Source organism: Euwallacea similis, chromosome 32 (assembly GCF_039881205.1).
Source record: "Euwallacea similis isolate ESF13 chromosome 32, ESF131.1, whole genome shotgun sequence".
Classification (NCBI taxonomy): Eukaryota; Metazoa; Arthropoda; class Insecta; order Coleoptera; family Curculionidae; genus Euwallacea; species Euwallacea similis.
This window is the reverse complement of record NC_089640.1, coordinates 552,258-565,717: the sequence shown is the minus strand read 5'-3', so window position 1 is coordinate 565,717 and position 13,460 is coordinate 552,258. Positions and strand designations below refer to the sequence as shown.

The window sequence follows — 13,460 nt, the reverse complement described above, 5'->3', positions numbered from 1 at the left end:
TGCCAATGTTGGCTTCTAAACTTGCGACTGTTAAGTAAGTTGTTGCTGCTTTTGTGTGTTTATTTTCGTTTGAGCATGCCTTCGTTTTCAGAAAGGGAACGCTTTAAATTTCCTTATAAAACTAATGGGCATGAGCTGCAAAGCCATTGATCCAGAGACCTTAAGAGAGTCATTAGTCACTTAGTCGTACACCAAAAATCAGAATTTCTGGCTAATAAACCCACGACTCGACAAGATTCATTTTTGCTAAGTGAGCGTTTATAGATACATAGACTCCAGCCAATTAAATGCTGAGTCAAATGCTGAAAATGAAAAAAATTCCAAAAGCAGTCATTCGCACATATTCAGAAAACATTACTAAACCTCATATCAGCCATTTGCAAGTCATGTAATTTTTATTTTGTAACCTTCTTTTCAGATTCACACTGGTATGCGTCGGGAAGCGCGAAGATGGTCCAATTACCAATTGAGTCTTATGGAGCGTGAACGAGTTTGGGAGTTTTACGGTTAGGAGTTGAAGCGGGGGCTATAAGCCGCATTTTCTCGAATAAATTGCTACAAGAAGCCACTAGTTACTATATGGAGGAGGACCAAACAACCCGTGAACACATATACTAATTATTGCAATACTGTAGGGTTTAGAGCAACCCCATAAAACATTGCGTGCATCGGACTACTGCCCTCGGCATTAGAGGACCGACGCGGAGGTGCTGGAGGACAGAACTCTATTTGCATCTCTATGTTCTATGCAAGCTGCACTTTTGGCTGTTTTTATTTTCAGATGTTTCACTAGGAAAGGTGTGGAGGAAGCGCGCACACAGAGGCGAGATTTCTGTGCAAGACCGCAATGCGTCCATCGGAGGTCAGAAGAATCAGAACAAAGAGTCGTTGGTTTTTGTAGGGCCAATTCATTGCGGAGGTACAGTGAATTACAAAAGTATTTCTACACCCTATAAAAAGTTGGTTCTGACATAATAACGCTCAGTAATTTTTTTTTCAACTGGTCTTATTGCACAGCGTGTGAAACAAAAACTTTCTATAAAATTAAAAAAATATATACATTCATTTATTTTTTATAAAATAAAATATTTAAAATGAGTCTCATAAAAGTATTTATACACCTTGGATTCAAATACATTTTGGCAAAAATAATACAAAAAAAGGATTCAAACAATTTCTTTATTACATCTTTAAGAACAATGTTTATTCCAATGTTTACCATTGAAACGATTTAAATTCATAGTACGGTTCTTAAAGTGGGGCGCAAAAGTAAAGAATTTTCCTCTGATTTAAAATATTTGATGATAAAATTGCGCAAGGAATGAAAAAGTTATAGTAAAATTGCATCCATTGTTGGAAAATGTCGTTCAACTGTTTAATCAATTATAAAAAAAAATGAACAAACAGGCAGTGTTTCAAATAAAAAAAGAATGGGCCGTCCAAAAAATATTAAATCCGCGGGAAATAAGAAGCTTTGTCAATAAAGTGAAAAACAACCAAGCCAAGAACAAGGGCACCTGTAGTGGCCACTCGAGTTGCGTTAGACACCCCAAAAAGTGGTCAACCTGAGAACATTAGAAGAATTTTACACTCTCAGTGTCATAACTCCATGCCGTGAAGCATTCATTTTTACACAAAATCATCAAAAACGTTTAGAATTTACAAAAAAATATCAAAATGAGAGTGAGAAATTTTTGAAAAAAGTGCTATTCACAAATAAAAGCAAATCTAACATTTTTGGGTCAAATAAGAAAAAAAAAGTTTGAAGAAAAAAAATACACAAAAATTCAAAGAAAAAAATTTGCTACCGATCGTAAAACACGAACACAGTGGAGGTGTCATGGTTTGAGCTGCAATATTAGCATCTGGTGTGGGAAAATTACATATTTTTTTAATGGTAGAATGGATCACAAAGTTTATTTAGATATTTTACGCAATAATTTATAACAATCTATTTAAGTTTTACAATTGAACAATGACTGGATCTTTCAATAGGATAATGATCCAAAACATACGGCGCGAAATGTGAAGATGCGGCTGTTGTATAACGTACCTATATCTAAGATCATCTACCGCAATCCCCTGATCTAAGCTCAATTGAATATTTATGGGAAGCATTAAACGGAAAATTAGAGTTCCTGTTATTAAAAGCACAATTAAGGATAAAGAGAGTCTAAAAAGAGCTCTGCAAATAGCTCGGGATTTTATATCCCCTAGTTACACGGAAAATTTTGTCTTTTCCATACCAAGAAGACTAATGGCAGTTATTGAAGCTAAAGGAGAGTCAACAATTTTTTTTATTAATTATTTTTTGTTTTATAATACTGGGGATTTATTTTTTATTTATTTTGAAGTACGCATGCCTTGGTGAGGTTCATTTTATTTTGCAATAAGACTAGCTGGAAAAAATTACTGAGCGTTATTATGTCAGAACCAACGTCTTATAAGGCGTCCAAATACTTTTGTGATTCCCTACTGATCGAAGTATAATTTTGGTGAATGCATCTGCTTCGGCTTCGCCCAAAGAGGAATATTTGAGTGAATGAGGAGTCTTGAGGGAAGATTTTTCAATTTTAAGTTAAAGTTTCTAATTCTTCCATAAAAGTTTGTGTAAACTTATTAGAAGGACATTTTCCGAAACGTGGATGTAAAGAGATATTAAATATTTCAAATACACAGGCGTTCCTCAACCTGTATTTAGCAATAGAGTGAAGAGAGTGAAAAAGCATGGTGATAATATTTGATAATGATTTTAAATCCGATTTTTAGTCCAGAATTTTAAATAATTGATATTAAGTTGACATTAAGACATATTTGAGAAGCACATTTGCCATCCCGACGATTACGTAAGTATTATATTTAAATTAGTACTTGTCTAGTCGAGAAATTCAAATAGATGCCTGATGAGGTGAGAAATGGGGAAATATTAGAATTTTATCGTGGGTTCGGTCTCCTTTAGCCACCTCAAACTTTTGGGGTGTGTTACTGGTCGAAGTTTGAATAAGTGGTTTAATTTAGAAATTTTGCAAAGAAGAATTTTGCCAGGTATTCGAACTATTTGCGTGAAAATTTATCTGCAATTCATTTATCTCTTATGGAAAGACCTACTTTTGGTACGTCTACTTTCAAAATTTACCATTAGATAAATGGTTTCTTCTAGAATTTTATGAGATTAAGTAAAGAAAACTTGTATAAATGTACTTGTACATACGGATGTCTTTGCATTATTTTAAAAGTTTTAATATCTTGAAACCCGTTTTTCTCTAAAACGACTTTTGGCAGGTTTATTTCGAATTTTAACCACTGGAAAACTATTGAATCCTTTCTTCTAAAATGTAAGGTTTTCATAGAGTAAAGTTATATAGGTAAAAGTTATGTACATGCCTCACTCGTTACCATAGACGTCTCCGCCTTATTTTCAAAATAAGATTTCTTAAAAACTCATTTTTCGATACAAGGACTTGTTCCTGGCAGGTTAATTTTAAAACTTTACTGGTGGATCTCTAGGCAATAAGTTGTTTTGAAAATTTAGATTTAGGTTAATCCAAATCGTTTTCTTAATGGACCTAGATGTTGTTCGGCCCGATGGAAGGATTCAATGTGGTTTGAGGGTAGAGAAACCAAATGCGTGGTGCGACTTTGATGGACCAAATTGTATCGAAGACTAACATTTATTTTTCCTATATTTTCAAAATTTGGACTCACACATAACTAGTTTTGTTAAGTTGTACCTCCCAAATGAGTACGGCACTGCATTTTAAACTACCAAAACGATTTGCTTTTGTCTTATTTTTCTCTAAGATCTCATGTTAATCAGTGACGCGCCACAAAAGGAGCACTCAGACAATGAAAATGTGTGAAAAACATGATTAAGGTGAATCGAAGAGAAGAATATTTCCACGAGGAGGCAAGAAATTAAAAATGATTTAAATGGAACCTACTAGGCTACTGCGCGTGAAATGAGTAGACCGAGTATATTTTACGGCAAAGCAAAATAACGATTTTTCTACTGAAATCTCCTAAGACCCTGTGGGGTTTCCTCTCATGAGGACAATGTCACAAAAACTCTTTTTAAAACCTTTTGAATAATTTAGACTCACACACGAGTTGTTTTGAAAAATTGCGTTCTCAAAGCGACTCAGGTTCTATGTCACTCGCTTTAAATTGCTGAATAGAGCAGATTTTGCTCTATTAATCCCTGGAATCTAATTTTAGCCAGTGGCGTTTCGCACAAGGGGCAGACGGATAAAAACGTTGGGAAAGAAAATAAATGTGAGATACGTGAAATTATCAAAATGCGTCTACGCCACTGCAAATGCAAAAAGGCTTTAGTGGTGCTTTACTTTTTCTATGGAAAACTTATAAACTCGCCATTTTAAATTCAACAAGGCATTAATATTTCAGAGGCTAAACCGTCAGCGGCTCACAACAAGAAAATAACTCTTTACTGAAATTTCGCTACTGCAATTCGGACACCCTGGATGTCGTCAAAATCTCCAAAAGTCATTGAAATCAAATCATGGCTCTCAAGACACTTGATTTTAAATTTAACCCGTAATTTCACCCTATAGTTTAGATCCACGTAAAAACCGCAAGTAATTATAGTTATTGGGAAAGGTGTAGTTACCCAATTAACTGGGTAAATAAATTATGCCTCAACTCTATTATTATGCAACTCCGATACGTACCTGGGAATTTATAAAATGGCACAGAATAGCACGCAATACTATCTATAGAAGGGTTGGGATTGATTTGGTCAGGGGAACACGCGCACATAGAATTGAAAATACAGTTGTTGGTTTCGGTTTCATCGCACGTCACTGTCCTCAGCAGGGCCAAGCACCAAGTCAGCCATATTGTCCCTGAAACAAAAGCACAGCATTAGCCCAATTAAATAATTAGTCCCTTGCAAAAGTGAAACAATAAAACGGATCTTTTGTCTTGTTGACAAAGCTGTAGCATCGAAACTGGATTCTTCTGGTCGACCTGATAACAAAATAGCCAATGTTCCAATACCCTCATGATGCCAGAAAGATAAATCTCGTGATTGATGTCCTGCATCCAACAGAGCCGTGAGAATAATCGACTAGTTTGGTTGACTCAATATGTTATCTGAACTGACACGCAAAAAATTGAGGGATTGGAGATACCGAATGAGAGGACTCTCTGATAAGCCTCTGTACTTGCCATTGGCAGGAAAATTGTCGAAATAGAGGGAGGCATATTGAGGGAGTAAGCTACGGGAAAAGGCTTATTAAGGACGTATAAGTATAGTATAACCAGACAAGCAGATTTCCCTTTGAGAGCTTGTTGTGAGCTCATTAACTCCTGCGAAAGACGGTATGGGTAAGACAGGATAAGAATAGACGTGTTATACAGGGTGTTATTGAAGTATGCGGCCAAACTTCAAGGGGTGATTCTTTGAGCGGTTCTAAGGCTTATTTAAATGTAGGTCCGGTAATGCTTAGTTTTCAAGCTACAGGGTGTCATTTTTTTCATTGTTACATATTAAAAGAAACTACTAAATGACAAGAAGACGCAAACTAATATGATGCTGGAACTTGGCGACAGTTTTTAATGTAGTACAATAGAAATCTTTTAAGCTAAACATTGTCTCTTTTTGCTAGGGGTGTGCAAACAGGTGATGCTGGAAATTTAACAAAAATCAAACAAGAAAAATGTTTTATTAAAACTACATTTAGACAAAAATGGTATGCAATTTTTTTAGTAAAAAAACATTTAATAATAATTAAATGCCAAATTTCAACAAAATCGGCTAAATAATTTTACAAAAAAACGATTAAAAAAAAAAGTTTGCCACCCTGTATTTTGAAAACGAAGCATTACCGAACCTATGTTCATATAAACTTTTCGTCTTAGAATTTTAAAGAATCACCCCTTGAAGTTTGGCCACGTACTTAAATAATACCCTGTATACTCCTAAAATTTTAATAAAGCCAGTGGAAATACAAACAGAAATGTTAGAACAATTGACAGAGTCAAGTGATGTTACCATGACCCCTTTTACATTATTATGACAAATTATTCAAAATTGCCATGTCACAGTAATGGCAAAATGACGTCATAGGGACGTTAATACACGGAGGTCTTCCAGCCTAAAAATAGAACTAATTTTAGTAGAATGTTCGCTTTGTCCAGTACTTTCTATGTTATTGGCATTAATGGAAAAGAAACTTAAAATATATTCATCCTACATTTTCCTATACAAACATACCGACTATTTCATAAAAACGGGCGAAGCTATAACTCAATTATTTATGAATGGATTTTGATGAACTAAAAACCAAATAAAATGATATTGTTCAGACTACTAAATAACGGCAAAGTTGATTTTTTTTAACTCAGGCGCGTCAGGCATCCATTTCAGAATTTTAAATATATCTCCGTATTTTTTTATATGTTTTGATAGAAAGTATTTTTCTGGATATGATGATTTATGACAAGTTAACATTAAAATAATTTTTAACTGTGTAAATTGCAAAATTCGAATTTTGAATATAGTCATCTGTATCGTCATAGTGCATATGTGTTATTCTGTGGTCATCTGCATTTCATCTTATCTTATTTCATTTTATTATTCTGTGAAAAGATGCCTGGCGCTGGACAAGTAAAGCCCATTAAGACCCAGCGAAAAGGGACAAGATAAAACCGCCCTTAGCCATTGGAACCGCATCATTCTTCGTCATGATTTTCTGTGAGCAGTAATGCTGCAAATGTAATAATTGTGAGTTACTTCTTTGGTGCGTTAAAAATAGTCATTAGTGTTATTATTAGAGACAATTATCAATATTAGTTGAAAATATTTAAAAATGAACAGCGAATTTATAGATATGCTTGAAGCACTTTTCCAAAGCAATAAGAACTCCGGTGAAGCAGTACGTCTTTACTCTACTGGTTTTCCTAATAAAAAAAGTATCTAATCGTAATAAATTTAAACGTTTAGAAGACGAATTACGAAGTTATTTGTAATATTCAACACAATGCATTAATGCTCAAAAAAATATCATTTTTCAATTTTTTTTAGTTAAAAATTATTTTAACGTCGACTTGTCGTACATCATCAAATTTTAAAAAAAATTCTATTTAAAATTTTGAAGTTGACACCTGAAGTAGAAGTTGAGTTAAAAAAAACTTTAACGTTATTTAGTAGTCTGAACAATATCATTTAATTTCGTTTTCAGTTCACCAAAATCCGTTCATAAATAAATGAGTTCCAGCTTCGCCCGTTTTTTATGAGACGGCCTGTATATTCAGTGTGAAAGGTATATAACTATCAGCATCTTTCAGCAGATTTACCTTTTCGGGCTTTACATTAGAGCCACGTAATCCCTGCGGAAAACTGTATGAAAGACAGTAAGAACACATAAACGTGAATTAGTGTGTAAATATATTGCTCAAGTTCTTCTAAAATCAATAGAAATATAAATTAAAATATTATAACCACTGCAGAAATGGAAAATCAACAAACTTGGATTATCTTAATCCTGCATTTGCCCTATAAATATATTCCCTTTTGAAGGTCTAACTACCAACATGTTCAAATCCTGGATTTAGCTTATAATGCACATGGATCTTCCAGCTCTATTTCGCCTCTGAAAATGCTCATTTATTCTAATGCTTTTGAGCTTCTAAATTGAAACAGATATTCCCGAATTGGTCTGAGACGGAAAATCCCTAAATCCTTATTTTTGTTCCATATTTTTAACTCGAGAACAACATTTTAATAGTTCAGATTAATAGTGATTGATAAAATCATCCAAATCCACTTTTTTTACATTTTGTGTTCTTTGAACCTCAAAAACCAATTTTTTTTATATTAGAACCCCCAGAGGTACATTGCACCTATAACACGAAAATGATCTAATAATAGTCGCAAATTTGCTTTATATGACCAAAAGTAGTCCATCGATTTTTATCGTATAATGCCTCGAACTTTACACCCTCCTCTGGCGATTTTAATAATTCAGCAACGTTTGGCCCTAACGGAAGGGGAGGAATTACATATCGTAAGAAATAGCTCAGTTTCGACAAAAAATATCTTCCTTATTTATTATGTGCATCATCTCCTTCAAATTTTCAATAGTAAAAGTAAGTTAATATTGAGGTATCGCATTCCTTAAGAGTAATTCAACGTTGGAGTGTTGTGGTTAATTCCCGTTGAATTCGCCTCAACTGTCCTCCCTATTAACTTTCTAATTTGACTTGAAAACGCATCCAAAAATTAATTTTGATTTTTCAACGTTTAAATGTTTAAATGTTGAAATCACAAAGGAAGCGTAAAGTCTCAAAAACGTCACATTCGATTTGCAAAATCGCACAGTTCCGCATGTGCAAATAATAATTTTAAAAAACTACAACATAGTTGTACGAAAACTGAACAATTTTTGAACATTGAACAAAAACTGACAATTTTTATATTTAAAAAAATCGAAAAGTAGCACTATTCCATTTAAAAAAACTCTAAAAAATTTGAAACTTAAGGTTTTCGAACTCTTCAAAAATCACATATTACTTTATGATAAGGTCTTCCCCAACAACTGTCAGTTTTCAGTCGATGAAACCTCCAAAACTGCCGAAATTTTTGACCCGAAAAAGTGTGATACTTTTAGCGTCAAATGTGTTCAAAACTTTTGAGATCCCGAATTCTTTAAAATTAGCAAATTTAAGCTATTCTGGCTCAATCCCCTTGAAATTTTGTCAACCGATAATTGTGATCTAAAAACCCTACAAAAGTGTCACTTGTAGGTTTTGAATCTTTATAAAATCGATCCCAATTTGAAGTTTTGGAATCTTAAATTCCTCAAAATCTGTTAAATGAGAGTTGAGGAGGTGTTACTTGCATATGAAAAAGATGATCCACTATTATCTGCCACCTGACTACATATCATCAGATAGAGCAGTAACTGTCGAATACCGTTTAATTTCTCCACTCGTGTTTTTGTTACTGGAATAGTCAACTTTGTGAGTAGAGGAAAGATATTTTCCGATAAGCAGCTTGGTTTAGCAAGGGGGATATCGGCAGAGGGGGCAGCTACTAAGTCCCTAGTCATCACAAACGGATGGTTGGGGAGGGAGAGAATTTGTGTTAGGGCTCGCGACGTATTACTATATCATGGATTATGGTTATGTTATTTATTAGTTTAAATGTTCAAAGTGAGTTTAAGAAACTGATGTTACGCCCATGGACAACCTTAGCCATTGGGTAATACTGTTGGAATTCCCAGCGCTTAACACCCATCTTCGGCTGAGGGAAGTTACTTTATGATTGGGATTTCCAGCACTAGTCTTTGTCGGACCAACATTGCGAATCTAAATCAAAGGTACCGCCAAACGAATACAATGGATGGGCTCCAATAAAAGCCTAGCGACCATGCCTCTAAGTGCTACGCTTTGACGCGACAAGGTAGCCTAGAAGCCGCTAATGGGGCTTTATCGGGAGTACGTCTATGGGTGTTACACCTCCGTATCAATACTTAAGAAGGGTGCGAAACTGAAGAAGCTCTCTTTTCTCACTACTTCATCACGAACTCGTACGCGCTAGATTCTTCTCGTCAACATATTTTAAATAACGTGTTTCTCGATATTGTATAGTTGTTAATGTTACCAATAAACCTTTGTTAAGTTAAGAAGGTTTAGTTTCTTTTATACGCGAAAACAGTGTCTCTGAGACTGCGAACTCAGGGTGGTCCTTCATAATCGATCAATCCAGTCCACGATTTACGTAGTTCACGGTTATCGTATCGAAAGGGGTGAATCGACCCAACCACGTACACGCTTCAAATTTGGACCAAACAATTTGTGATTGGCCTCTTTTTCCGAACAATCTAGGGTTTTTGACTGTCTACATAGATGTAGATATAGAAATTGGTGGCATATTTTATAGTATAGCACATGAAAAATTTCGTATGTCACAGGGATCAATCCGAGGTCCCTGTTGATTTTAAATTCATTTTTTTTCCAATTTCATTTCAATTTCATATTTCGGACGATAGTGTCGTTATACACGCTGATGATAATTCTACCATCGTGTCAGCACGAACTGGGGACGTATTAAATACCAAAATCAATGAATGATGTATCTACATATACCGAAAGGTGCACGTGTTTCAACGAATGTGTAATAAAAATGTTCTTACTTTCACTGTTAATAATCAATTTTAGATTAGCGAGGGGCGAACCTGCTGCACAGATAAACTCTATAGATAATCCGGAATCTGTGAAATTTTTGGGATTGTACGTAGTTTGATAAGCACTCATCATAGAGAAACTGTGTGGACCACGTTGCTAGGTAAGTGAAATTCTGGATTTTTCACTGTAAAGCGCTTGAAGCATATTATATCTGGACAACTACATGTTAAAATTTATTATTCAATGGTTTACAGTTACCATTCTTATAATGTAGTATTATGGGGCATTTGTGTAAATTATCACAGTCCTACATAGCTATGTTACCAGAAATGCCAAACTCCTATCGATGGTCTCATAAGTAATTGCCAAGTACGAAACATACGTGGTACGAAGTCATTTAACAAATTGCCTAATCGATACAGATCGTTAGATAATAATAGTTTTATGAAGTTAGGAAACAGCCTTCTGCGCAGGACAGCCTTGCAGTGGATCGGAACAAAGTATATAAGCCACATAAGGTTTTTAAGGTTTTATGTAACTTTAGTCCAATCCTGGACTGAAAGAAACAATTTTTTAGATTATTTCTATCGTTATGTTTAGATACGTAGAATGAAAATGCAGATCATTCTACATTTTGTAATAATAAAATGCCGTATTTATCTTCCCGTAAAACATTTTCCGCTTTTTCCATGAAAATGTGGCTTATGTACCTTGTTTCCACAAAGCGCTTTAATTGGTTTTATGACTTTCTGAATGAGCGACTTATTTGCCTTTTATGAATACTATTAGATACCGTTCCTATTCCTGGCATAGAATGGCAAAGTAAATATTTATTATTCCATTCCATTCTATTATTTTATTCAAGAAAAAAAGAACATGGGAACTCTTGGCTGACCTCCTTATGAGCGCTTTAATTATAATAATAATGTAAAATTACTTAGTGTAAGCGGCAATAAAGCTTTTAGAACTAACATAATTTTCAAGTTTGAAAATCATTTAAAATGAGTACTTTTGAAATAATTTCTAAATGCGTTCAAAATCAAAAAGGATTTAAAATTGGAAATTCTTCCAAAGTAGCAAATTCGTACCGCTGTAAATTGTTATACAAATAGTTTTAATAAGTAATTTTAATTTTTTAAATAAAACGTTGACACCCTGTACTCCATTGATGTTGATATTTCGAAAAAGCAACGAAGGAAAAAATCTTATCTTTTGAAGCCCTATTCGCTGGTGAAAGGATAACTTCGACTTTGGAATCACCCTGTATTTGAAATCTTTTCATAAAACAATTTTGGTTCATAAATTGTATCAAATTTGTCTCATCCTTCAAAAATCGATTACTTGGGTATGTACATAAGTGATTTCAGGAAATCCCTTGGAAATTAAAGTTGATCTTCAAACACAGTTTCCAAGGGCGGGGTACTCAAGTTTTTAAAACATTTTCTTGAATTAGTTTCGGCTCTCAATTTAGATTATATTCGATAGTTAGTTTCGATCGTTTTAGTCACGTTCAAATTTCAATAAATTCAATTTATCTGTTGTACCTTTATTGTGGTTTCACGTAAAACATATCTGAAAGGTAATCTGAAGAATCAGTTAATCGAAAGAGACTGTTCCTAAGTTTGATCCAAGATCTCAAATGGCTTGAATTTAAGTTTTACTTATAAAACTGGCCATTAATAGGAATAGTAATAGTAGTAGTAGGACTAGTAGTAGTAGTAGTAGTAATATTAAAACAAGGGTGACGAAACCTTGCAATTAGCCCCTTTGGACCCTTTTGTGCTCCCCAAGTCACTCCTTTTCCCTTTATGTGGACACCCTCCTTTTTCTCCAAACAGCTGATTCCCTTATCAAAAGGCAGAATCCTATCCTATTCAAAGTGCTGGAAGTTCCTCCCTGTGCCTAAGACCAGCTCCACAACTGGTGTGAGGACTCCTCACTCTTACCGAAGGAGTTGCATATGCCTCTTTAATCTGCAACGATCTGTGAGAGCTTCCACTGGTACCAAGTGTATTGCCCACTCTTCTTTAATAGACCTGATGTCTTGAATGTATTCTAATGATATATTGAAAATATCTTCGGCTTATCGACATACCACTAACTGCCTCCAGTTTGACTTTGACCTTCTTCCGTGCCCATGCCTTGAGCATATGGGAAACTATTAATAGTTATCTAAATATTACATATAAGCACATTTTCCAATATGTTTGAGTTGTTTTTTCTTTCTTTTGTACCCAAGGAAATTGGACTTTTGGATACCAATTTAAAGCATTCCTTTCTCCCTCTATTTTGCAGGCATTCCAGGACTAAGTCGTGGCAATTCCAGTGTCATGTGGTACTAAATACTCAAGTGAGGGGCTTCGAGGCATCGCAGCTGTGGTTATACGAGGGTGACAAAGGCAAGGCAAAACCTATAAAAAAGTCACCCCGTCACTGAATTTCAAGCTCGAGTGCCCTTTGGCGTTACTGTTACTTGTGGCTGGAAAGAAGCTTTGCTCTATAGTGGAGCGCGAGTGTAGGGACTTTCTTAACCCTTAAGACCCAAACTTAATTTAGCACGGGGTTTCTCCCCCTTGCTTCTTCGATTCACCTTTCATTTAAAGTAAATATTTTCCTTCGGATTAGGCTGAAGAAAACGCCCACCATGAACGTCTTACGAGTGGTGCGAATTGTAACACCTCCCCTAAAGTTTGAATTTCCTTTATTCAACCCTTATATAATTAACATATAGAGGCTGCTTTTAAAAAAGCTTTGACCTAAAACGTTCATGTCCAAGTTTTTTAAAATTACTAAAACTTTGCTAACCCATAGACATAGTTCACGCACATTGGAGCGGGATTGGGAACCGCCTGGCACGGAATTGATCATTAAGAGTTCATGGACCCAACATACCAATTTGACGAAGAGCTTCTCTGAATTTCTGGACGAGTGTTTAACTCATCTTGCTTCTGTAGAAAACGTCGTCCTGCAAGATCGAAGTATTAAATCTGTTCCAGTAGAAACTCCTATAGTTCCAATAGAAAACTGATTTCAAATCGTTACAAATAGGCGCAGCATACTGGTCAGGACCTTGTATATTCACGCTTCCAATAACTATGGTTGTATATCAGTCATCATGATCCATCAGTCTAGGAGACATTAATCTATTCCTTCATTAAATTGGCCTTCCTTGTGAGAAAACTTAAAGAATATATACAGTTTCTCTAAATATTGAAAAAATTAGTCATTACAGTAAAAAAAAATGGGTAAGAGATAAACATGCGTTGCGATTACAATGGTTCAAAATGTTACTAAATGATGATCAAAATCAA

General features: G+C 34.9%; 1 protein-coding gene across 2 annotated transcripts in view; it reads right to left on the bottom strand.

Moving 5' to 3' along the window:
• The window catches only part of LOC136418015 (chaoptin), a 49,317-nt gene that overhangs the window by 21,400 nt on the left and 14,457 nt on the right, over positions 1-13,460 (bottom strand). The window contains exon 2 of one of the 2 annotated variants that reach the window (XM_066403905.1): positions 4,689-4,862. The exons of the other annotated variant lie outside the window; for it this stretch is intronic. Coding sequence (XP_066260002.1) covers positions 4,689-4,862 — 174 coding nt within the window. The remainder of the gene's footprint in view (positions 1-4,688; positions 4,863-13,460) is intronic. 2 annotated transcript variants of the gene reach the window in all.